The following is a 25,977-nucleotide window of genomic DNA, read 5'->3' as shown; positions in this document are numbered from 1 at the left end:
AGTCCTGCAAACATTTGATCAAAGTCTTATTTCCCTTTTGCAGAAGTGCCAGCCTCAGTATTCTGAGGAAATCCATCCTTGAATAATTATGTTCTGCCTTCTTAGTTTTTCTACAAGTGCATTAATTTTCCTTGCCTATCTCTAGCAGCTCATCTGTGCTGGTGTGTGTATTCTGTTCACTAGCAACAAAACATATGTCTATTTAAGAGTTTGTGCCAAGGTGAAAAATATATCAAAAAGGAGAAGCATTAGTTTGAAAATGTGGTTACATACATGCCTGTGTGGTTTTCTGGAAGTCCAGTTCTGAAAATTGTCCCTGGTTGTAGCTTCATCTCTGAGAGCTTCTTGAGCTCAATTTCATGGAGACTGTGCTAGAATGTCACTTTGTGACTAAATTAGTATCTTCTCCCCTTCTCATTAACTGAGAATTTTTTTGTTTTCAGCCTGGCTCTGTTGCTCCAGGTGTTCCCTACTAGCAGCTCTGTCCCCAGCAGTGACCTTTGTCATTGAATCTGGCGTAGTTCAAACCTGATTCTCTCTTCCTGTTTTCCTGTGGTTTGCAATGCAACTGTTGTCTGGCCAAGCAGAGTACAAGGATCTATTGAGGAAGCTGCTCTTTCTGTAAGAACTGAAAACTTGATGGAAAGGGGCTTGGCTCAGGGAAAATAACACGGGTGATTCTGCAAAGCAAACCTGCCAGATCTCTCGGAAAACAAATTTTATTGCCCGACTGACTATCGGAAAGCATTTGCAAGGGCTTTTTGGCGTTTTAAAGATTCCACAAATGCTTAAGAAGGTCTGTAGGGAAAGGAGGGAGCTGTGAGGAGATACTTTGGTAGTGGTTGGGGAACTTGCTCGGTCGCTTTGTTCCTTTACTGCTTGTAGTAAGGGAAAGGAAGTGTGATCCACAGTAAATGGCTAATACAAGTGTGTGCTTAATTTCCCCTACCCTTGCTCTGATTTCATAATGGGGGAAGAAAGTCTAAGTTTACCGTCAAGAAGGCTATGTACATTTTTTTCTTGAACAATGTAAAGATTAAATGAGTTTCTTTTGTCATTAATTATTTGCTATCCTTTTCTGGTCTAGCTAGGCAACAATGGCAGGTGAAGACTGTGTAAGAAAACGCCAGTCTGGCTCCACTAAAACCTGCAAGACCCCTGAGAATGAGGAAATGCAGAGGAGACCTGAGACCGAGAGGTCATTTCAAAACTCAAGCAATGGTGAGACTCTTTCGCTCGGGATTAGTTGCAACTCTGGCATGTGATCTCCTCTAAGGTGTCCTTTCTAGCTCATGGCTCTTGCCTCTTTGCTCTTTCATTTCAGTTTTTCTGCTTGTTGAAAGGCTGCCAAAGTGGAGCTCCCTGTGTACCAGCTGCTCTTCTTCAGCAGGTTTAGGTTGTTTGGAGTGCTGTCCTACAGAACTTCCCCTCAGGGGCTGCGTACAGCAGTGCTTACAGGGATCTAGAGTAAAGAAAGCGATTAAATGTCACAAGACAAATGTGTGTGATGAGGAGGAGATGCTTTAATGCTGTAAATGGTGCAAATGCATCTTGACAAGTATGTGGCTTCCTCAAGATTGAACAAAATGGACTTTAACATACCAGGCTAAGCTGGTGTATCCATCCTGACAGACAGATGTAGGTAGGATGCCACAAAGAATGATTCTTTGCTCCTGTGGGGCTCTGTTAATGTCAGAGCAGCTCCATTCTATCCAGTCTCAACCTTGGCTGCCATAAAATAGAACAATAAACAGTTGGTTTTGTGTTAATTTATATTGTGGTCACCTTAAAAGTTATGTGGTTTATAGTTGGCTTTGTGGAAGGGTCACTGCTGTCTATGTCCTGTCCCTTGAGTTGCAGGGACAGCTGTGTGGCAGTATGAGTGGTTTTGCCTGTGGACTCTGTGGACACTGTGACTGTCTCTAATTGTTGGGTTATGCACCACATTCCAGCCCGGTGATAAGGAGGTTAGCAATGAAATTGCAGCTTTTTTCTTTTCTCTTTGGGAGACGGAATAAGCAAAAAGCTAAACTAGTTTATCAAAATATGCCACGTGAGTATAAGCTCCAAAACCCTGGTGCCAGTGACTCAAGGAGATAATTCTTACTGGTATGCTTCTGAATATTGTCACTATTTCACAGTACTACTTTCAACTGAAACAGGAGTTCCAGCAAATTTAAGTTTAGGACAAGTCAGATTTCTTCTTGCAAAAAAGATATTAGAGAGAAAGCCATCCCACAAACTACTTAAGAGAACTGGGATTTTAAGCTGTTGGTGGTAACGCCATATTAATTGAATCAAATGGGACTGTGCCATTAATGCTGTTATTACAAAATTGCATGGAGTTGATGGCTACTGGAAAACAGTTATGGTGGATTTGGAAGCAGACTTCTACTTTATCTATGGAAACACGTTAACTCTTATGCATGAATTTGAGTTCTTGCAAGCTTGTGGGTAAAGAGTAAGTATAGCTGTGATAATAAGTACTTGATAGGTGGGTGTGCCTGTTGTAAAAGCCTTTCATTTTAATACCTCTGAGATGTAGTGTAATGTCACTGTGGGTGAGATACTGTGGCTGCATAGCAAGTAAACATTCTGGGGTAGATCTCTTCAAAGTGTACTGAGCTTTCACGCGTGTACACATGCCTGGTGGGTTGGCTTAGAACAATGCAGTGTGTTTTAATACAGTACGAACTGCAGTGAAGGGCAGCAAGGACAGTGGGGAGGAATCCTGGTTAGTTAAGACTAGGTGCCTCTTACCTTCCAGGGTTGCTGCCAATTCAGCGGAAGTGTCACAAAGACTTAAGACCAGTTTTTGCAGATTATTTGCAGAGCACAGTGATGGGGACAACAGGAATGCCACAGGAAGGTAGGAGGCATGAGTGATGCCTGACCATATCACAGGCCTGGGAGGAAGATGCATCGATCTGGACAAAAATTCCCCCGTACAGTGGGGTTAAATCAGCATCTCTGTGACACAAAGGTTGAAGCTTTACAAAATTGAAGTGTTCGTGTGTTTCAGATAGTGGCCTTTTCACATAGTCCAGTATGCTTGTCTAAGTAGGTAGGGCTTTCTGTGAAAGCACAGCTGAGGTGGAAGAACTTCTCAAAAGAAGTAGCCATAGACTTCTTTTCTCACTTTCTTTTGTGCTAGCTATTCACTTCTGAATAGCTGTTTCTAAGGCATTAGTCCTGATGTGTACAAAGGCAGCATGAAGCTAATGATCTGCTGTCTGACAACATCCTTTTTACACCGTAGCATCTTAACACTGGGTGTTGTGTAGAATTTTAGACAAGATGCATGTTTATTCCAGTCAAGGGATTCTAGCTAGGTGAAGACAGTATCTTGTATGCGAGTAAATATGTAGTGTCTTTGTAGCAATTATCTCTGTAGAAAAACTAAATTGCTAATGTGATTTCCCACCCTTGATTCTCCCTGATTAGCAGACACGATCTGACTTACGAGTTAATGTGTCAAGGGCCGATTGACTTGTTTCCAGAAGTGTGTGAACTTTGTACAGAAAATTCTAGGCCATTAATCTTTTCTTTATTAAAACTCAAATGCATTGGCTGATCTGAAATTGCCTGGAGGAATAATTTTAATCCATATACTGGCTTTAGAGCTACATTAGGTCTTACTCTTCCATTTGTAGAGTTTAGCTTCTTTTTCCTTGCCTCATCAATTCTGTTGAAAACTGTCTCATTGCTTGCCAAGTTCTAAGACTGAATAGTTTGTACTCCAGTACCCCCAAATTTATAGCGATATGGAAATACTCATAGCTTTGAGATTGCCAGAAGAATTCTTCTGTCCCTTGATGCATTTGTATCTTGTAATCATTCAGCCTGTAATTTTGCTTTGACAGAGTAGCTGAACTTCAGTCTCATATATCACTTCTCCTTGAATTGGCTCTAGTGTCATAATTAAACAACTAATTTGGTCCGGGCATAGAGTCAACAGGTGACCTAGGCAGCAATAATCCCCTGTCAAAAGCCAGGCTTCCTTAATAAGATTAGTCTTATATGTTTTGAGCTGGAGATACATAAAAAAAAATAAAACTATTCTGCTTGGTAGGATATTGATATCTGGCAGTACTGGTTGCAGGAAATCTTAACCTGGAAGGAGCGTAATAGAAACTGCATGGGCAGATCTGAAAAGGTTAGGGAGGCTCTTAAGCGTGTATCTGAGTGCCTCTAAAATGCTAAGATTAGACCATTCACAACAGTGAACTGATGGTTTTGGAGTCTGCCCTTGTTTCCTTAGAAATCAGAAAAGGATTAGAAGTGTCTCCGGAGACTGATCTGCAAACAAGTTATGTGGCGTATCTTTGGTGTGAGTAAGCCTGTTCAGTAATGCTGATCTTGGAAAGGGGTTGTTATCTTCCAATGAAGAAGTTACTATTGATCATTCTCAGTGCAAAAGTTCACGACACTGCATGAATTGTGTGTGCCTACTGATAGATGTAGGAGGAGGGAGCTCTGAAACAGGGAGCAATTTGGAAAGCTTCAGGGTTTGCTGTCTGACTCACAGCACTGAGTGTATCAACGTTGTATCAACAGGCTATTTCTTATGAATTAGTGAATTTGTGATTAAGCTGCTTGAATTGAGTATCTTGGATGTGTTTCCAGGAGATGTGTCGCAGAGCTGTCTTGTCTGAGACTAGCTGGATTCTGGTAATTCCAGGCGCTCTCATATTTTGCAACCTGTGGGTTTGGTGAAGGCTGAGCAGATTCTTGTGAAGAGCCTGTGGGCATGGTGGCATGATGTAGAGAATGCTGGTGTTTCCTCCTGCTAGTGAAGAGGCTGTTTGGGTGCTGTGTCCCTGCAGAAATGACTTTAACTGAATTCCTTGTCCATCTGCACTGCAGTGGCCTATGCGTTCTTTAAGCAGATCAGCTGAGCTCTGGGAGCAATCTTGTCAGAACTTGCCTCTACCTGCTGAGTGGCCAAATAAATTACCATAAGTAAGAATAAGGCCTATTAGCACTGAATTATTAACATATGTTGTATTGTACCAGATAGAGAAGACTTCCCCTCTTTACAGTAGCCTTGCACTAAGTTGGCTTTAACACTACTTTCCTTCAGATAACATCTTCAGTGTTTTTAGAGAGGGAGCCTTTGAATCCAGGTAGCTGACACTAACGAAATCCTTCTGCGTATGTTGCTTTAACCTCTCAAGTGGCAAGTTGTCCGATCAAGAAATGATGAAGATAATATATTTAAACCCTTTTAGAGAAGGGCAGTATTGGGTACAGTTTGTATCTGTGACTCTCCATGAAGATCCTGAAGTTAAACAGATTCTGACATCATTAGGGGAAAATGCTTCTGACCTGTGAGTGTGCTTGGTTGTTCTGAGAAGTGTCTTTTTTTTGAAGTACGTGTGGCAATAAACTGAAGTTTGTTCATGTGCTTTTCCTAGCTTTTCTGTGAAGAGGCGTTTTTGTCTTGAATGCTGTGCAGGGATTTAGAGAGCAGTAGTCTCCCTGGGTTGTTCTAACTGCTCAGTAATAAGCTTATTGCCACAATGCAGCAACAGTTTGAGTGGCAATGGCTCAGAGTGCTGGGCTGCAGGCAGCTTCTGTGGCTGGTGAGGTCATTACAGGCTGGAACTGTAACACTGCATGCAAGCTGTGGCTTTACTCAAATGACTTATTCCCACTTGTGCCCTTGGTGGTAATTGCAGACTGTAGTGGTTAAATAAAATGAATGCGGTTTAACACAGTTAATTTTTGAGAGCTTGCCTAGTAGAGGGCTGGCTAGTGTCTTACATACAAGCTGTTTTTGTTGGATCCCAAGCTGCAACACTAACAGATCATATGAATGGGATACTTATCTCGTCATCTCAAATGTCACTATCTGTAACATGTATAAGAGTAGGTTGAAAAAGGGACAATGAGATCCTTTAAGAAAGGTAGCTTGTAAATCTTTTGTGAAACTTAAGTTGCTCAAATTTTCAACAATAAGAAGCTTTCTCAGTCTTCAGGTGATCTTTTATTAGCCTGATTTCCTATGGAAACAAAGCTTACATTTAACTTGCTCATTTCTTTATTTCTGACTTTTGAACCTGCTTGGAATTTGGACTGTGCAGAGTTGTCACATCCTACAAGGATCAGTTTCTAAAGCCCAAGACAAGTGGTCAGCTAAAGATCTTATCAATAATGTCTTTGCTGATGGGAAGCGAACACAACTACCATTAAGTTAAAACGTCACCCTGTGAGTAAAACTCTTTCAAAGCAAACCCTGCTTCAGTCTCCTGTGAAACTTGTTACTATTTCATATTAGTCTTCAAAGATGATTTTCTTCCTTATGACTTTAAATATATTTCCCATTTTCTTAAGGCATATCCCATCTTGTTTTAAATGCTAAGATGTGCTTGCTTGTCTTGTGCAGCCTTGAGTCCATTTTTTTTAATGATGTCGCAGTGCCAAAGTGATACAGAGGGATCCAGTCTTCATTTTCAGTGTCAAAGGGAAATGAAGATTTAGACTTCTCAGAGTGCACAATTCCTTTATGAAGGAATGAGACTCAAAATCATGTGATGTTTCTCTTCTCGAATGACCTCACAGAACATAAGTAGCAGTTTGCACAACAGAAGATGAATGATTCAAGAAGATGATGAATTATGTGTTCTCTGGTGTCTGCCTTGTGACACAGCTTGAGTTTATGGTGTGATGTAACACAGCAGAATGAGTTGTTTTGGGGTGGGTTTTCTTCTACAGGAGACTCTTCTAGAAAAGAAGCAACAAGCTTACAGGTGGTTTTACTTTGTTTTATGAGACACATATACTAAAGACACGGAGATCTTGATTTTAAAGCATTTTAAAAGATGCTGTGTTTCTAGTCTAGTCTGTGCACACGCACCAGCGTGTGGGTGAATAAAGTGATAGGAGGGACACTGCATACAATTTAGCAATTACAGCGTCAGCAAGTCAGAGTCTAGCCTTGTTTCCTGTACAACCATTAAAGCTGTACATTAGCTATCTGTAAAACTATATCCATCTTCAAGGCCTTGTAAGTCAAAAAGGGAGTTTTATTTCCAAAGTGGGCTGCTCCTGGGTAGTTATAACAACTGAGACTTCAAATGCAAGATCTGACAGGAAATGTATAGTCAAAGCAGTGGCTATTTATTTTTAGCTTGGCTTACAAAGGAAATGGTGCAGTCCATTAAGTCTCATGTGTCCTGTCCTCTTTGGTGGTCTTGGACAGCTTCAGGCAAACTTGATAGTCATGAAGACTGGCAGCTGGATGAGACACAAATTCTTACCTTTCTACAGGAAAAGGTTAGTTGTGTTTTGAGCTCAAAAGCTCTTTCTGGTCTGCTTGCTAGCAGATAAGCACAAGGCGGTTCTTAGTGTAGTGGTAATAGGGGGAGGGGGCTATGAATACAATTGTGGAGTGGTGCAGTGAGGAAGTAGAGCCACTGAGATGATATGAAGGGTATACAGTTCTGCTGCTTGTGGAACAGCTTGATTTATTTTTTTTATTTTTTTTTATTTAATTTACTAGGGGGGAGAGGGAGGGAATCCGTTTGAGACCAGCAAAGCGCATGAGCTGAGTGGGACAAGGGACTCTCCAGTGGTATCTTACACTCTTGTCTCAAATTGTTTTCCAAACTGCTGCTGTTTGGCAAGTGTAACAGCATGAGCTTAAATGCTGAGGTAATTTTTTTGTCTTGGAGGTGAGATGCTTAGCAACCAGGAATTCTATTTTTGTAAAAATGGATCTTTGCATGCAGCCAAAAATTCATGGTGTTAAGAAGTTTCCTTGTTGTTGCTGCATTACAAGGCTGCTAAGTAATAGGCTGTTGTTGCTGGTCTGTTTGTAAGTCTATAGTTTATGGAGCAGTTTTTATAAACAAAAAATGATCTTCCTGCTTGATTGGAGTATGGGGTGTAGAAAAAATGCTGACAGCTGAGCATAGCTTCATTGAAGATAAAGTTTCTTGTTTCATTTAACTCTCCTCCGGTATTGGAATGGGAGTTATCTCTGAAACAGCTCTATCTAAATGTCATACAACTGGTTGCTCATAAGAGCACCTTCAGACTAGTGTGCATCACAGAAGCGCTTGCGTTATTAAAACAACACACTGTGCATTTTGTGTGCATAGGCTGCACACATGCAAGGAGGACAAGACAAGGAAGGCTGCATTATGAACTGTGATATTGCTATAAATCTGTTTTCTCATCACACAGCAGCACAGTGTTGCCACCTCTACTGCAAATCTCTTGGCTCATGCTTCACTGGAAATGTTCCTAGAGAATCAGTTCAGTATCCTCTTTTTCTAAGAGTGGTAGTGTCATCTTAGCTACTGAACATGCAAGTTGTAACACTAGCAATGTGTTACTGTATAAGGTACCGTTGTAGCTATAATTGCCAAAGGACATGCACAAGGCAAGGTATGTTGCTACCTTTTCACCCTGACTAGTGAAAGAGGGGTGGATATTGCTGCTTTAATCTTGCTTTTCCTTCATGTGCAAGACTCTCTGTGTTAAGTAACTTTATCTTCTGTGTTGTAGTTCTTATTGGAGAAGTGAAATGCCAGCTGGCTTGCCAGCACTCTACAACCATTGCAGACAAACCTTGTCTTAAAACTCAACTAGTCTGAAATGTCTGATTTGTGTATGTTGCTTCCTCTTGATGTAACAGAGGCTTTTCAGATGTGTATAGTTCTTTATGCAAAAGAAAGGTGATGTTTGAGGCTTTACATATTAGCCAATGGTTTTAGTAATGATAAAAGTCAGATGATGTTCATGGCATGGTTAGACCTGACTGTTTGCTTAAGTGATGAACCATATTGAGGAATACAGTCAGACTGATACCTAGCACTTCTCCTGGGGGATGAAAGGAGTGGGAGTAGCCAGGTTTGAACAGAGGATAACCTTCCAACTTGCCATTTAGCCTGTCTTCAGAGCTGGTTACGGTAACAAATACTCATGACTTCACTGCCTTGTCTATTGGCAATGTAGAGACCTCCAGACAACCTAATCTTACGCCTAGTTCACTGTGTGTAAGATAAAGCTGTGATAAAAGATCAGTACACTTGGATATGACCTTCTAAGGGTTGTTCCATTTGCTGCTTCAAGGCTGAATATGTTTAGGGACCTTGGGAAGATTTGCAGAGTTGCTGATGGAAAATAAAGCTTTTGAAAATCCAGCATGTTATCAGCTGTTGACTGCCTTATAGTGCCGTGATCTTAAATGGCTGTTTAAAATACTTGGTCATAGCTTATGAATTTTCTGCAGCTTTGTTTTGAACTTGCTGGGACCTTATTAGAAGTCAGAAGCACTAATGAAAAAAATCAGTGACTCAGCTACTGTATGTTGTGCTTTCTGTGTTTTCAGACATGCAGCTTGCATCACTGAAAATGCAAACGTTAAATATTTGCTTTCCTTCCTTAGGCCGGGTTGATGTTGACCATGTGATAACAAGGAAAATGCAGCTAATAGCAGAAGCTGAGGTAAATATACTCTAATGCTTGCTTACGGGGAGGAGCGGGATAATTGACCCCAAATGTCTTTTGGACACAAATATCCCTATTCAGTCATAGCTTGAGTGCAGTGATTTTTTTTTTATACAGCCCTCTTTCTATCTTCCTTCTCTCTTCTGACTTTGCACAAGAGAGGTGGTATTATCAAATGCAGTTCTGTCTTACTTGACCCCAACAGGTTGAAGTCCAAAGATAAGAATGAACTTTGAGGCCTGTAAATAAAATGGAACTTCCCTCACCACTAACTTTTGGCAGTGTGATTATCAGCTAGCATACTTGCATATTTAGTCTTTAGAATGCTCTGTGTCCTGCGATCCACTGAACAAAGGCTAGCATGTAACCTGTATCCCACAGCTTCTGTTGCCCTGGGTATGGAAATGACCTTCCTGAGCCTTGGTCCCACTCTTTTTGTCAGTGAGCAATATGCCCAAAGAAAATAGCACTGTGTATTTGTAACATTATTACATTTGTGTGAGCTGCCATTGTCTTAGGTTATGTTAAGGTGATTTATGCCCAAATTAAATGAAGTTAGCTAACAATGAACTGCACCCTCCTTGTTAACCATTGTTTTGTAGCACACATGTTCTTCAGGCCAAATCGTCCTGTACTCTTGCTTAATTTTATTGCAGAGAATTCCATGGTAAAGATGAAGTAATCTAATTGTGCCACTCTTATGTGAATATTGGGAGTGGATGTTTACAAGACAGAGAAATATCTTGCACCTTTCAGAAGTTTTCCTGTTTAAAAGTCTTTTCACCTCTATAGGCAGTGTGTAATTTGTAATAGGTATAAGTAAAGTATATTTAAACGTCTTCTGCAAAGAGTGTACTGCTTTTTGTGCTGAAACTCCTGAAATTCAGCACATTAGAGGAATAGTCAGCTCTGAATTTTATTTCATGTGTTGTCTTCTCTGAATGAGAAGGACATGATAGAGCAAGCCTCTCATCTTTTCTCTGTGGATAAAACAGTCACTGCAAATCACTAAGTTGGCAACAGATGTCTGCATGAGAAAGCTTTGGCTGTTAAGCACACGTAGCTTTAAGTTCTGTGTTCCAGGGAGCACTAGCTGGTTGCAAGGGGACAAATTGATCTTTGATTTCTTTCTTCAGAAATGTCTCTTGTTTCTAAATTTTTTTTTTCTGGCCTCCAGCTTTGAGATACACTAGTTTGTAGACAAGGTGATTTCTTGTCTGCAAAGAGAATTCAAGAAAACCAGTAGTGGCACTTTAATTACTGAAGCTTCTCCCAAAACACAGAGAGCTCAGGTTTTAAACCCTGAGTTAAGCAGCTTGCAAATTTGTTTAACATCCCTCAAAGCTACAACAATAGCTATAAAGCTAAGTAAAAATCTCCATCTACTGCAAAATTCCTGAGAATTCTGGAGTGCCTGGCCCTTTTGTTGTGTGAACCACTGAACAAAGGCTTGGATTGCAGTTTACCTTCCAGGTGACAGGTATCTGAGGTCTAGAAAGATGCTTCACTCAGAAAAGTGCTGGTCACTGGCAACTCTGACTGATTTAAATGGGATTTGTAGGTGCTAGGTGCTATTTATGCATAGGATGCCTTCATGCATCTGTAGTCCAGTCTGAAAATCTAGTCCTTTGTTCATCCTAAACTGGGTTAAGAATGGTGTATTGTGTCACTTGGTCAGGGCTGGATGTTGTCATGTTTCAGTGACTGAAATTACTAACTCCGTTCGAATGAGTAAAATGCTGGGGAACTTTTGCAACTTTTAAAGTAAGCTACAGGGTTACTTCCCTCAACTCTCTCTGACTTCTCATCAGTTATTGGCCAGCTTCTGGCTGGCATGGCATTCTTTTCACACTAGTCTCCCTTTTTGGTTTTGTAATGATCTGATTCTTTTGTTAAAAACTTAATGGTGACAGCTGAGTGGATCTGCCCAGTTTCTTGTTTGAGACTTCAGGCATACTTTAGGAAACTCTTGGTTAAGTGCTTTCCGTTGGGGGAAGCTACGACAAGGCCATCTGTGCATCCGTGCCCTGTCATAGTGAAGGCTGGTGGGAGGTGTATTCTCTTTAAGTTTCTTTTTTTTGGTGACTGGCTAGAATGCATTTGGCTTATTGAGCACTAACATTACTCTGGCAATTGCTCAAGTAGATTTGCCCTTTGAATGGCAGTAGTAATAGTTGATAATATAGCATGATATGTTGTGCAGTTTTGTGATATAGAATTACAATTACTGTAGGGTCTATGCTCTGGTTGTATTTTATTTAATCTATTGAGAACTCATGTCCTGCTCTCCCAATCCAAACATGCATATGTTGGTATTAGCCCTGGAGGGTTGTATTAGGAGGAGGCAGTCTCAGCAGAGTGCCAACTAAAGGGAAGAGGTAGTTTAAGGAAATAATTTCTGTTAAACTCTTGCTGAGAAGAGATTAGGCTGAAAAAGGGGGAGAGACTAAAAAAAAAAAACCAAAAAAAATGGAGTTTTGGTAGGGATGAATAGTGCTTTGTTTGGCATGGAAATTTGAGTGCCTCGAGGAGCAGGAATTTCTATTTGACTTTCTTGGTAGGGATATGTGCATGCAAGCTGTAAAAGCAGGCTGTGCCAGAGAGCACTGGTGTCTTCTGTTACAGGTCATAGTTCCAAAGTACTCAATGTTTTGGGTTTTTTTTTCTCTTGTTTTTAAAGGAACAAGTCCACATCTCTTGCAGAGACAATCTTCTTCTCTGCCTACCAGAAAAGCAATATTTAAGAGTAGCCAGCTCCTAAGAGCTTCTGTTTCATTAAGCACTGGTGAAGCTTGTTTATTCTGTACTGGCAGCTGCCAAATAGGGGAAAAATGTTTTTATTAAGTTAAATATTAATCTGCGCCTCCTACTGAAGCTTCTGTTTCAAGAGATCGCTCTGGATCTGACCATTATGAAACAGGAGGAATGTAGAGTTCTGATGCATCTTGACTTCAGGGTCTTCCGGTTTTATGTGGTCTCACTTCAGATTGTCTTGTATTTCCTGCCAGAGAGTTAGACTTGCTTACTTGGCTGTTGTTGCATTAGAGAGTAGTATTTTGTAAGAATACATCATCTATTAATATATTATGTTAGCCTACAAGTTTTGATTCTAGAGAGGGCTTTTTAGCTTAGTTTTTTGGGTGATCTACTGTATAAAATCAATCCAAGTGTGATTTATGCTGGAAAATGATGGATATATCATGGATGACAAGTGTCCATCAGTGGAAATAGACTCCTTAAAATATAGCTGTGGAAAGAGCTTTACATAGGGGGCAGACATACCACTGCTGCAGCTTAGACCTAACAGATCCTGTTTCAGTTATCTGGCTTTTCTTTCTTTTCTTAGACCTTGTGCCTGTTCCTTTTTAGCAAAAACAATGCTGTTCCAGCTTTCTTTAGCATAATAGTTAGCCACTGAAACATAAACACCTACTGACAAATGAGCTCAAGTGTCACACATGCCTTTTTGAGGAAGTGTAATTTTTGTGCACAACTTCCAGGCTTTCTTTCCCTCCTTGAAAATGGATTTCTTGGTTTTGTTACTTTTCAGCTGTAAAGATTACAAAGTAGGTAGCAGTCACCCTGAAGGTGATCAGGGAAACATATATGTTTCTTAAGCAGCTGATCAGTAGGAAGACTAGATGAAATAATATGTGGTTAACATGTAGGAAGACTTGGACCTTGAATTTGGAAGCAAACTTGAAAAATCCCAGGCAAAAGGATGGTCAGACAAATGTTGCTAGTAGACACTTGCATAAGAAACCAAAACACAGTATCCAATTAGATTTGAAATCATTTCTTGAAACTTGCCTATTTCCTGTGCTGAAGATGATGGCTATCTGGCAGAGTGTTCTCAAAAGTTTTATGGGTCAGGAGCTCAGGGGATAGCTTCCAGCCATGCTTCATCACTAGGCCCAAGTATTGGGAAACCTTTTGGTGTCTGAGGACTTGATGTTAAGGAACTAAATTCTCTTAAGTCTTATAAATCACTGTCTTCTGAAGTACCAGAGATCTAAGGATCTTTAGATTCCCAAAGTTCTCACTGAAATACAATGAATGTATGTTCTTGTTTTCTTGAGGGAATTAATTTTGCCTGCCTTTTTCTAGTCATAAGAATAACATGCCACTCTGCAAATCTCAGGATCCTCTCTGCATATAAAGAGTAAGAGAATTTGCACCACAACAAAAAGCTATCCAGAGCTCAGTGTAGCACTTTCTGCAGAAATAAGTAACTTTGAACATTTAATCATTAATTCTCCTCTAAATGCATCTGGTTTTAAAAACTCTGCCTGGGGTGTGGAAGATTAGGTCTTTGAAAGCTCATGTTATGAGACTAAATAGCAGATTCAACTATGTTGCAGACAGGACAATACAGGAATGAGTTACATGTGCTAGTCTTCAGGCAAGACAAAAGGGATATGAAAACATCTTGGCATTTTACAATCTGCCTTTTGAAGATGAATTATAGTCCTTCTCTGGATGACTTACTGATGAGGGGGATGCTCATCAATGGTTTTTCATGCACCCTTAGAAGTCAAGGTCTCTAGTAAACCAGATGCTTCAGAAGTTGCCTTTGTCTAATAAAATGAGAGAAGAAAAATATGAATAGGCTAAAATGGTGCAACTTTGTCACAGAACTTTGTAACAGAACCTGTATAAAGCTGTCTGAAGAAAAGGGAGCGTATGAAATTCAACTAGGATATTTGATCCCCTGAATTCTTGAACTTCAGTCTTGCTGCCTACCAGTTTTCTCTCTTGCTGCTCAGTCTTAATGCTTAGCAATGGTACCCTGTTTTGTTGCTTTAGTGGAAATTTTCCGTGCATTCTGTAATTTCAGTGGTATGTGGAAGTTTTAATCCAGTGGTAGCAGTGGAAGGGTAAATTTGGTCCTTCTTCCTGTACTCACATCATTGAGATTGCTTCTGTGTTAATGCATGAGAACATCGAAGGTGATTGCTTAGCCACAAGCATGGAAAGGTCCATTTTTCCCTCAGTAACACTAGATGGGTTAAAAAGTAAATCTTGTTGTACTTGTTTGGTATGCTAAGGTTGTAACTGGTTAAAATTGAGAAAAATTTTCTGGGGCTCATGTGTTAAGGTTAGCTCAACCTTTTTGGCACCATAAAATATGTGAAATACCTGCCACTCCAGACATATATATGAAGAGCAGTATGTTTACTTTATTCCTCTGTGTTGCATCTGATAGAGAAGATAAACATTACTCAAAGTCCTCTGGCCTGAGGTGTGTGAACAGGCCAGGATAAGTCCCTGATCTTGTCCAAGTTGGCTCCAACTGTTGGCAGATGATACAGGAATGTTTTCTTGATGCCTTGCTCTGCCCTGCTCCAGGATAAAAAGGAATATAAATATTTTATGAAAATGTATCCAGAAGAGTTAAACAATTTTCTGCTCCTTTTTTCACTCTATCAGCAATTGAAGCCAGCTTTCATGAAGGAAGTAGACAGTCACTTCATGGAGTTTGTGAACAGTTTGGTGGCAAAGTCAGCACTCCTGGATTCCTCATCTTCAGCCTCCCTCTTCCCAGCTTCCTGCTCAGAGAAGGAACTGCACAAAGCCAAGTAAGTCAGTTTTAAGCTGTCCCTATAACAAGGTTATGTTTCCTGGAAGCCTTATTTCCTTTCTTGTCTCAAATGTTCTCCTCTTTGTTTGCAGGACCTTGAGGGCCCCTCCAGAACATGGGAAGATCTTTACTGCCAGAAGGTCCCTCTTGGAGTGAGTAACTTAACTTCACGTTTTCTATTAAATTGACTGAAAATACCCTTGACAGCAAACTAACTAGCCTTTGCTTTGAGGTACTCTCCCCACCACCACCTGTGGTCTTATGTTCAAATCCCCGTGGACTAATCCATTTAAGCTTCTCTGTTTCTTTCTAAAACATCTCTACTACAGCTTGCAGTCTTCCTGACTATAAACCTTAATTACAGTCCTCTCAGTACCACTAAGATAATGGCTAATTATCCTTTGTCTGAGGATAAACCAAGGAAGTGTCTGTGTAGACTGACAGCCAAACTGTGCGTTAACTTGAGTCTTTTGAATGGGGATGGCAGTGATGTCATCTTACCTTACTGTGAAACACTTTGAAAGCTAACATGCTAGAGGTGTGGTATGCTATGTGAATGGCCTGATAGCATTTGAATCTCTCCCATAGTGAGCTGTTTGAAGTGAGTCACATCAGGACAATCTACCACATGTTCATCGCTCTTCTCATTGTCTTCATCCTCAGCACACTTTTAGTAGACTTCATTGATGAAGGAAGGTAAGAATACTTTGGAAAGACAGGGACCAAGGCTGGGAAATGCTCACTTCCAAAGTACCACAGGTACATGAAACTCAGAATGGTGCAGAAAGAAGGGGGAATCTTGCCTTGGGATGTTGTTGGAAGGGGGGTTTTCAACTTGACATACTTAAAATATATGCTAGAATTCCTGTTGAGGGTATATGATCATTTCAAATCAGATAGCTAGATGTTAGGAAAATCCTACAGATTGGTGTATTCCATGAGAATTATGGCCAGCACAGTTCAGCCTAACACTCTTACTTCATCACAAGGCTGGCAAAAGGAAGGGGTCATTATTGAATGTGGACTGCTCTAGTTGAATATATTTAATGAAACAGTAGCTTTCAGCTGCTTGTGTTGCCTGAAGGAGGACTGTGTTTAAATACTTCAGCAGTCCTTCCTCTGTTTAAAAATGACAGTTCTGGAACACTGTACTTGTGCTCCAATAAAAATAGAACTTCTTTTTCCTGGGGAAAAAATCTCAAGGATATTGGTTAAGATTGTGCTTTGCAGGTAGCCAGTTCTGAACAAGATTGTGAAAGACTGCTTTCCTCACACTCGCTTGTTGCTTTAAATAGTATCTTTTTGGCAAGCTGTATCCCATGTACACAAGTAGGATTACATGTTTATCTTGCTGATTAGCTGATCCTCAGTGTACAAAACTAGAGTTGTATCTTGATTATTATTGTTCCTCTTGTCTAGATATAAGAACAAGCTTGTGCACTATTGAATATTGTTTAGCTGATCCTAACTTAATAGTGTATGGACACTGGGGGAGAACAGGTATTTACCTCTAAAATCAACTAATAGGGCTGGATTCTCTGATTACTTTAGAAAAAAAAAGAGAGGAAAAAAAAATATCATTGCTGTGGTCGCAGCTAGATCTGATAGTTTAGATCCAGTTTGCAACTGAGCCTCTGCATGAGAACAAATAAATTGTGTTGGTGTACTCTGTACTACCTTCTTCTCTGACCTTGTCTTAGAAGAGCTGCTTTTGCGTAGGAGTAAGCTCTGGTGACTTTAGTCAGTAAGGCTGAACATCCTTTTGTTTATGTCGTTATGTTTTAAGCTTGATTAATAAAGTACCTGGTGCACACCATGTGGACATATTTGAACTGACCATCTGATGACCCTAAGCCTTTTGGGTGACTTCTAAATTGAATCCATGTGGAATGCCTACAGTTTTCACAAAGCAGAATTAAATTAGGTTTGAGTGCTAGATGTTAAAATACCTCATGCCTACAGAGGTGGGGAAAAAGCCTCTTTAAGTGTTAAACTCCTGGGAAGAACTGATTCTTAATGTAATAGTGATGATGTCTTTGGAGTGTTCCCCAAAAGCTCTTTTGGACCCTGGTTCAGCAGTGGATCATTTAGTCACGTGCTTGTTCTTAACTGGGATGAGTTGAGCGTACTCTTAAAGCACATGCTGATCTTAAAGATGTGCTTAAGCCCTATGAGATTTGAAGGTAAGCTGTGTCTGACAGCATTGATGGCATGAGTCCTTCATCTCTTATTTTCTGATGTGCTTGTGGGTGGCCACTTAAATCTGCCACAGACAGCCCTCTGTTCCTGAGCTGAAAATTGCCACAGTCACTTCTATCTAGACTGTCAAACAATTATGATCTGGAAGCTTTGCATTTTGTAGCCACTTAGTGGAGTAGAAATGTTTCTAATGAAACAGTGGACACTGAATATTGTCTCTTTCCTTGTGCCTTCTAGGCTGGTCCTAGGATTTGATCTCTTGGTCTTTGTTTTTGGAAAGCTCCCAGTCGTCTTCTGTACTTGGCTGTGCATGTTCTGTGCCACAGTTATTGTTCCATACAACCTTTTTGTCTGGTGGGCCCAAGGCTACTACAGTTCCTCCCATCGTGTAATCCACTCTCTTTTCTATGGGATGTTGTTCACGCTCTTCCAAACAGCTGGGCTTGGATTTGGACCAACCTATATTGCTATATCGTATGCCCTGCCTCCAGCTTCCCGTTTTATTGTAATACTGGAACAGGTAGGTCCCTACCCAGTATCTTTGGATATGTTCAATCTTGTTTTCAAAATGGAAAGGGTCCTTTTTCATAAGGAGTCAAGTGTTGCTTTTATTCATTAAATTAAGCTAGGGCTGTGGATGAGTTTGTCTTTGACTTCAAGACAGACTTACAGGCAGCAAGTCTAATGAGACGAAGTAGGTGGTAAACTTCATTTTGACCTGGTAACCACTTGGTTTTTTTACCCTGTATTTAAAATTTTACTGCGGGGTTTTTCTGAACATACTTCAAGGCTGAATTTCTATTTATTTCTAGTTGTCTTGTGGATGCTAAATGCTTAAAACCAGTTTTAAGAACCTGTTGTACCATAGTTCACAAGGAAGCTGTAACATCCCTCTTTAAAAAAAAAAAAAAAAGACAAGTACGTAGTCAACAAGTGGTTCCTGTTTCCCTTTCTGTTCCCAAGAAGCAACTGTCTGTCTTGCAGTCAGAACTTTATTGAAAGTGGAATTTTCTTTTTCTGGAGAAGGAGAGGAAGAGTGCAAGAGTGTGGAGGAGTGGTTAGACCATCAGGTTAAAACAAGGATGTTCAGAGATGAGAGTGTAGGCTTAGAGAATTAACTTTGGACTAGTCCTTCTTTTGGTATTTCAGTGTTAAAACAAACAAAAAGCCCTGCTTGGTAGCTGTGGACTATTTATATGGGGCACCGCCTTATTCCAGTGTAGTGGTAATTGCTGTAGAACACATCTAACTTCAAGGAGTCGGTTTCAAGACTTTGAAACACACTGGCCTGTTGAAATGGATAGGGTTTTTTCCTTCAATTTTAAATTAATGTTAATTGGTTAGTGACTTGCTGGTGTTATTCAGAATCCTTGTGTATGATGTGGTCCTGTGAGTGTAGATGAGATGTGTTTTGACTCTCATGAGCCATGATTGTTTTACTGTAGGTTTCACCTTGCAGTGTTTTAAATTCATGTCAGTTAAACAGGCTTGTGGGCAGAGGAAGCAGCCCTTTCCTTGTGAAAGGGGTAGTAAATTGGAGAGAAACCAGGATGTTGAAGGTGTTACCTTAAAATGCTTGATCCAGTCTTTATTGGGAAGTTGGGAAAGTGAGAGTATTAAATTGATATTCTCTTTGTCTTACAGGTTCGTCTTGTTATGAAGGCTCATTCATTCATCCGGGAGAATGTACCCAGAGTCTTAGCCTCTGTAAAGGACAAGTCCAGTGAGTAACTTGCCCTGCTTTTTTTTGACAGCAGTGCATAACCAGCTCTTGTTTTCCCTCCACTGCTTTGAGCTGCCCTCATGAATTGGAGAGGTAGGATTTGAAAGGGTGGCTTTGGATGGAGAGGTCATGAGGCTCTAGGCTGGCCTTTTGCATCATAATTTTAGCCTGAACCTTTTTGTTTGGTATTAGGCAACAAGCTAGATTGTTGTTCAGGTCTAAGTCATCTCTGTATCTTGAAGTCTTTCTTCAACAGGACTCCTTATTTCTGCTTGTAGGAGGAAAAGGTGTTTAGGGGCTGCCTGCACACCTCCAGTTCAGTGCTCTAGTTGAAATGACAGCAACTGTAGAAGCACAGAAGCTCTTTCAGCAAGGCATGCTAGAGCTGGACATGAACCCACATGTTGATACAGGCGCTACAGGCTCCTATCTTCCCTAGGAGGAAAGGAAACGTGATATCAAGGTGTTAGCACTGCGCTGTTAGTCACTTGTTAACTGTGCTTCATGGCAGGGTGATTCCATCTGATAGGTCTAGTTTGTTGTATTCTCTGCAAATCCCATACCTTTAGTTCCAGACTGAGGGTTTTTTTGAGGTGATAAAGAGTTCTATGTTGTGAAAGGGTACTGGGGAAACCGAACTGTCGGTAAGAAAAAAACGGCAGTGTCTTTTTTTTTTTTTATTTCCCCCTCTTCCAGGCACAGTACCTATTCCCAGAATTTCTCAATACCTGTACTTCCTCTTTGCTCCCACCCTCATCTACAGAGACAACTATCCCAGGTAATGTGAGCAACACCAATAGAACATTAAAGTAGTCTAAAAACTGAAGCCAACATTAAGCATCCCTGGATGCGATCTATTCAATTTGAGTTGGAGCTTTCATAAAGATGTAGTTAAGTCAGTAACCTGGCAAGGGCAGGACTTGGTCACAAAAACTCACTCTAATACTAATAGTATTTTGACTTTACCATTCTGGTTTTATTTCTTTGGGAAGTGCACTTGAAGTGAAACAAATTAAGAACTTGCTACTGAATATTTCATGATACACAGTTCCTGCAGTAGGCTTGTGTGTTGTTTTACGTGGTGCTAATAAGCAGCCCTCTCTTGAGTTTGAAGAGATAGGCTGAAGCCTTTAAAACTGGGAACTCCCAAACTTTTCTGTACTTTGCTGGATTGCACTTCAACAGTGTCGAGTCAGCAGTCTTTTACGTGACTATCGGGCAGATCACCACCTCCTACGTAATTGCATAATGTGCCTTCCAGATACTTTTCCATTTATGGAATTGCCATAGTTGTCCTACTGTATTTGAAAGTGAAGCACCAGCAATTTGGGCAGACATCTTTTGGATGCCAGGAGATTAAGAACTCTGGGACTCAAAAAACAGATTTTTTTAGAGTATAGTTCGGTAAAGTGAGTAACAGAAGGGAGGTGTTTGCTGCTTTGGGGTCCTATTTAGATATCATATCATGTGTTCTTTTCCTTAGGAATCCCACGATAAGATGGGGCTATGTGGCTACCAAGTTTGCACAGGTGAGTAGTGCAGCTTTCCGAAGAATGCACTTTCAGATATTGTCTAAATTGTATTGCTAAACAGTTCTCCCTTTGGCATTAAATCACTGTTTACTTGGTGTGGGCTTAACAGAAAAGAATACTTTTCAGTGACTAAAAAAAGAAACAGAGATCTTGCTGCACTAATGGTTGTGTCAAAGAAAAAAAAATCCTTGCTTAAACAAACCTTTAGACTCTATTCTATACAAACCAAAGCTGTATATGTGTGTGGGGAGCGCAATATCTATGCTCTGGCGCTCTTTCTTTACAGTGATTGTACTGCACTGGCACAGCTACCTGTCTGCAGATATTCAGACCAATTTTGAAATAATGAGGCCTGGAGTCCAAATCTTCAGTGCTTATTTGAGCTTAAGGTTGACCTGATCTTCACATTTCTGGACGTGAGCTTCAATAGCTTCTTGTGAATGTGTTTCCAAGTAATGGCTTTGCGAGGAACAGCATGCATTCATGTTTTAAAAAGCAAAACAATTTTAAAAAAAAGGGAAAAACAAAGCATGAAAAAGACTTTGCTTGCTCTTTCACAAAAGAGAGTGACAAAGCACACACCTGGCTTACAGCAGTCAGAGTATTTAAAGCAGTGGCTTGCATTTTGACCTGAATTTCCAGAACATGGGTTCATGAGCCAGAGAAGGGCTGTAAACATCCCCTTTGGGCTAAAAGTAAGCTTTAATATTTGATTTAACTACAGTAAATATTTTTCAATTATTTCTTCCCTTGTCTTGGACCTAGATCACAGGATACTTTCCCCGCTTACTTTGGCATTGGCACAGATCTTTTATGTCCTAACTTCTGAGTTGATGTAGCTAGGAGAAACTTTTGCAGCTGCTGTACTAGAAAAGACAAGTTGATTTTGCTCCTGGCTGTCAACATGGTAGAGAGATGGCTGTGGCTTACTTTCTGCCTGGACCCTTAGGGAAGTTTATTAGCAGCAATGTAAAATAAATTATTTTGACTTGTGTTGGCAGCTGCTGTTACTCTTCTAGGACTGTCAAGGGGTGGTGTGTTAATTGTGCATTTTCTCTTATGGAGTCCAACTTTTGTTTTTGCTCCAGGTGCTTGGTTCACTTTTCTATGCCTACTACATCTTTGTGAGACTCTGCATTCCTCAGTTTCCCAATGGTAGTCAAGAAACCTTCAATCTTCGAGGGCTGGTCCTCTGCATCTTCAACTCCATTCTGCCAGGTAAGACCCAGATTCATTAGTGACTATGGAAGAGGCAGAAGGGAGGGGAAATGCTTCATATGAGATGCATTCGTGATAGGCAAGGATCAGCAAAGGAGGTCTTGTGGGCAGACTTCAGCATTATGGTGTTAAACTTTAGAGTCAGCAACACAAAATAAAAGCTTGGGTTTGAATTTAACTGTCTTCTAAGTCAAGTTCTAGGCTCTGTGGCAACCTTGCTATTGCCCACTGGGTAAACATGGCCTAGTGTGGAGAGAAGCTGAAATGCTTTTACTCTTTTGTATAGGTAGCATAAAGCTTATCTGTGTCAGTGCCTGTAAGAACAGTCTTGACTGCATTACATGTTCTTGCTTATAGCTGAGAGAAAATACTACAAAACCAGTCTGAATCTACCTTATTTCTAGGTGTACTGATTCTCTTCCTCGTTTTCTTTGCATTCCTTCACTGTTGGCTTAATGCGTTTGCTGAGATGCTGCGCTTTGCGGATAGGATGTTCTACAAGGTAAGAAGCAGGAGTTATAGTTTATAAAAGCAAGGGTTATAAAGCTTCTAAAATACATTTTCCTAATGAAAAGGAAAGAAGAGAAAACTGAAGATTGTTTTACCAAACAAAACATCCACAGGTTTTTGCTTGCTTATGCTGTTAGGGCTTAAGTTTGTTGTGGTGCTGTGGAACAGATCTGACTTCTACTTGGCAGTCTGAATTGTTTTTAAGGTAATATACCCTGTGCACAAACAGAACCAGCCACCAGACCTACCCAGTAGTTCTGTTAGCACTCTTTTTAATCTTTTATCGTCTCAGCCACTGCAGTTTGGGATGAAACCAAACTTAATATACAGAGTAGAACGGTGAAAGTGCAATGGAATGCATTATTTCACAGTGCAACTTATATTAGCTTGGTATTATTGTGATCAATATTTTTCAACTTGATATCCCAGAAAAGACCTGTAGAATGTTTTATGCTTAATTAGATTTATACTCTTTCAACTGTGTTTTCAGGACTGGTGGAACTCCACTTCTTATGCAAACTACTACCGAACCTGGAATGTGGTAGTACATGACTGGCTCTATTACTATGCCTACAGGGACTTCCTTTGGGTGAGTAACAAGCAGATGTATTCTTTTTGTTAATTAAACATTTAACCACCAAGCAAGACAGTACATTTGTCAAGATGCAGCATCACTGTCTATTGAGAAGCACAAAAATGCCTTGCCTCAGCTGTTGTGGGTAGCCACTGTGCTTTTTAGAGATCTGTTGCTCATTTCCAAGTCCTTACTGTGTGTAGAATATGGGCCTGAGATGTAGGAGTGTAAGGATTGACTCAACAGTCTGAACTCATGTTGTACTATTTTGATGAGCTATGGTAGATGCTTCATGAGTGGGCTCAACCTGAGTGCTTATGCAGGAGACTGGAAGTATGCCTAAAGAAAAACCTAAAATCCAAGGTACTCTGTGAAGCACTTAGCATTTCATGTATGCCTCTTGGCTGGAGCAGGCAAAAAAACCCAACCAAAACCAATGTTGAAACAATGAAACTAAAAACATAGCAGAGTAGTTTATAATACTTGGTATTCTTCTCTCTTCCAGTTTTTTGGTAAGAAGTTCAAAGCAGCAGCTATGCTATCTGTCTTCACAGTATCAGCTGCTGTGCACGAATATGTTCTGAGCATCTGCTTTGGCTACTGCTATCCAGTTCTCTTTTGCCTGTTTGCATGCTTTGGAAGTAAGTTCCCAGGAAACAGTATATGAGTGGGTTGTGGGTTTTGTGAATTGTGGGGGTTTTGTTTGGTTTTCTTTTTTTTTTTAAAACAAGAATGCTTTGCTCTTCTGATGCCAGTTATCCTTTGGGCACTAACACACGGAACTGTTTCTTGTCCAAGAGTTGCAATTGTGGGTCCAAACTTTGTGAATGGATTTTTGCAGCCAAGTAGCTTAATAGATATATGTATACATTGGGTTTGCAAGCTTGGGACTTAGATGAGCAAGGTATGGATGGGGAGGAAGAGAGAGAGGCTGCTGTTCATGTGACACTGTACATATTAAAATAGCGCTGCTTCCTGTTTGCCAAGCCTTAGTTGAATTGCTGCATGTCAGCAGGCTGGAAGTCTTCCTCTTTAAAGTCATAGTGTAAGACAAGTATTACTTTGCTACTGCAGTGAGGAAGAGAGACCATTTAGAAGTTAAAGCTCTAGCATTTCATTTTGGGTTTTGAGTTTGAACAAGTTACAGGGCTCTAATAAACTCTAGGCCACCTCTGCCAGCATGTTTTGGTCACCAGCATAACACAAACAGTATTGATCCCCAGAGGCTTATAGCTGGGCCAGCTTGTTGGCAAACTTATTGGAAGTAAATGTCAGAATCATCTCATAGTATTTGCTCTACTGCCAGGCATAACCAGATTTTCTTGCACTATGCTGACCTCACAGAGCAGCCTTGTTGCTCCAGAGATGAAGTGAAGGGAGCGAAAGATCCCGTGAAATCAGTTGGTCTTTGATTCTTTAATCCTGAGTTTGTTTCTGAACGATGTTTCTCATTTCACCTCTTTCCAGTGGTCTTCAACTTCATCCTTAATGACCGTCGGAAAGGGCCCATCTGGAATGTGATCATGTGGACATCCCTCTTCCTGGGCCAAGGTGTCATCATTTGCCTCTACAGCCAGGAGTGGTATGCCCGCCAGTACTGCCCTATGGAAAATGTGAGTGACTGGCCTTTCCTGTGGGATAACTGACCATGCGAGTGACTTGTCCTTTCTTGCTGTGGAGACAGGGCAAAAGTTAAATGGCACGAGCCTTTCTGGCAGTATGCTGTATCTGTTCATTAGGAGTTATTTAGTCTAGAAACTGTAGACAATCTAGGAAAGCTTTTTCTAACAAAAGTGCTTTCATTAGTGCTCTTTCTATGCTGATAGTATTTCACTACTTGAAACTGAGAGTGTTTTTCTGACATTTCTGAGGACATAAGCCATTACTTGAGAGTATGCTAGGCCATTCAAGCCCTGTGAATGGAAGTGCAGCACTGGGCCAATGAGGTCAGGAGAAACTTTTCTAGGAGGTCCACAAAAACAGCTTGTTGGGCCTCTCCCAGGCTAGAGTGGGTGGCAGTGAGAATTGGTTGCCTATAAATGGTCAGTTTGGGGTTTTGTTGGTGTTACGTTCTCTGACTTACAACTCATTTTCTTGGTACCAGATTCTGTTCTACATAAAACTTCTTGCTGTCCTAATTGATTTCAGTTTTAACCAAAGGTATCCTCAGGCAAACTCTTATTTTGATTCTCCTCAGTTAAGAGTGTGCCATCCTGAATGACTGGCTTCTTGATGCAATATGCTACTAGACTCAGCATTTACCTGATGTATCAGAACTGGGGTTAAGGTGGGTGACAGGCAAACAGCTTGTGGCTGTAGCTGCACTTACACAGGCTGTTTAGTGAGGATAAGAATAGGGTTGCAGGATGTGAAAATGTGGTTTTATCTTTCCTGTTGGGGAAGTTTGACTTCAGCAGACCACACCACAGCTGGTGCTGTTTGCCTGTGACTAACTTACTGCCTCTCCATGTTTTGCAGCCCACATTCCTGGACTACTTAAAACCACGTTCATGGTCATGTCATATGAAGATGTAAAAATGGTATGCTCTGGCTGTGTCATCGCAGAAGATCAGAGTTGTCCTCCAAGTATTTGGACCAATGACCTAACTCACTACAGACTTTTTCTAAGGGAAGTTGTGCCTCCTGATTATTGGGGAGAAACTATAATTTTTTTTTAAACATCACTGAGGCAAACCAGTTGACCTGGATTGCAACAGGCTTCATAGACAGCATCTACTGTGTGCTGTCCCACTTTGAGCCATTTCCATGCCAGTAAAACATTGAGCTGAAGATGGAGTCTACTGGAATCCTACTCATCCAGGGGTCCCCCCCCAAGTTGCTGCTCTTCTGGACAATAGATAGTCTAGTCAGATTTGCTAGTAGCTCATTGTTGGCGTCCGTCCATCTTCCTTAGCCATCCCTTTGCAATTTTTTTTTCTCCTTTTTGGTAATGGGGTGTCTACAAAACTTCTATTCTTTGTGATCCTGTCTGCTGCTGTGATGCAGACAAGTGGCAGAGCAACAGAGTATTTGCCTCCTTGCTCTGAAGATAGCCAAAGTATTCCTGGGTGGCTTTGAACTGTATTCTATGTATGTTGGCTGCCTACAGATTTAAAATAGGCAGAGGAAGGGGGGATTGTCAGTTTACTTGTGGCTGCATTGGAGAATCAGGGCACAGCAT

The 25,977-nt window shown here is 40.7% G+C and overlaps 1 protein-coding gene across 1 annotated transcript; it reads left to right on the top strand.

The window, feature by feature from the left end:
* Positions 1-1,093: 1,093 nt before the first annotated feature.
* On the top strand, positions 1,094-25,977 carry SOAT1 (sterol O-acyltransferase 1). Its single transcript, XM_010580634.1, has 15 exons — positions 1,094-1,221; positions 9,398-9,456; positions 14,890-15,038; positions 15,133-15,192; positions 15,629-15,736; positions 17,477-17,759; positions 18,884-18,962; positions 19,659-19,740; positions 20,446-20,491; positions 21,583-21,712; positions 22,117-22,214; positions 22,713-22,811; positions 23,302-23,437; positions 24,264-24,409; positions 25,275-25,977. Exons 1-15 carry the CDS (start codon positions 1,098-1,100, stop codon positions 25,329-25,331), a joined length of 1,656 nt encoding a protein of 551 aa, XP_010578936.1. The 5' UTR covers positions 1,094-1,097; the 3' UTR covers positions 25,332-25,977.

The sequence above is a fragment of the Haliaeetus leucocephalus genome, unplaced genomic scaffold (genome assembly GCF_000737465.1).
Source record: "Haliaeetus leucocephalus isolate CR32 unplaced genomic scaffold, Haliaeetus_leucocephalus-4.0 Scaffold730, whole genome shotgun sequence".
NCBI classification, from domain to species: Eukaryota; Metazoa; Chordata; class Aves; order Accipitriformes; family Accipitridae; genus Haliaeetus; species Haliaeetus leucocephalus.
The sequence above is the reverse complement of the archived record's forward strand: the minus strand, read 5'-3'. Positions and strand labels throughout refer to the sequence as shown.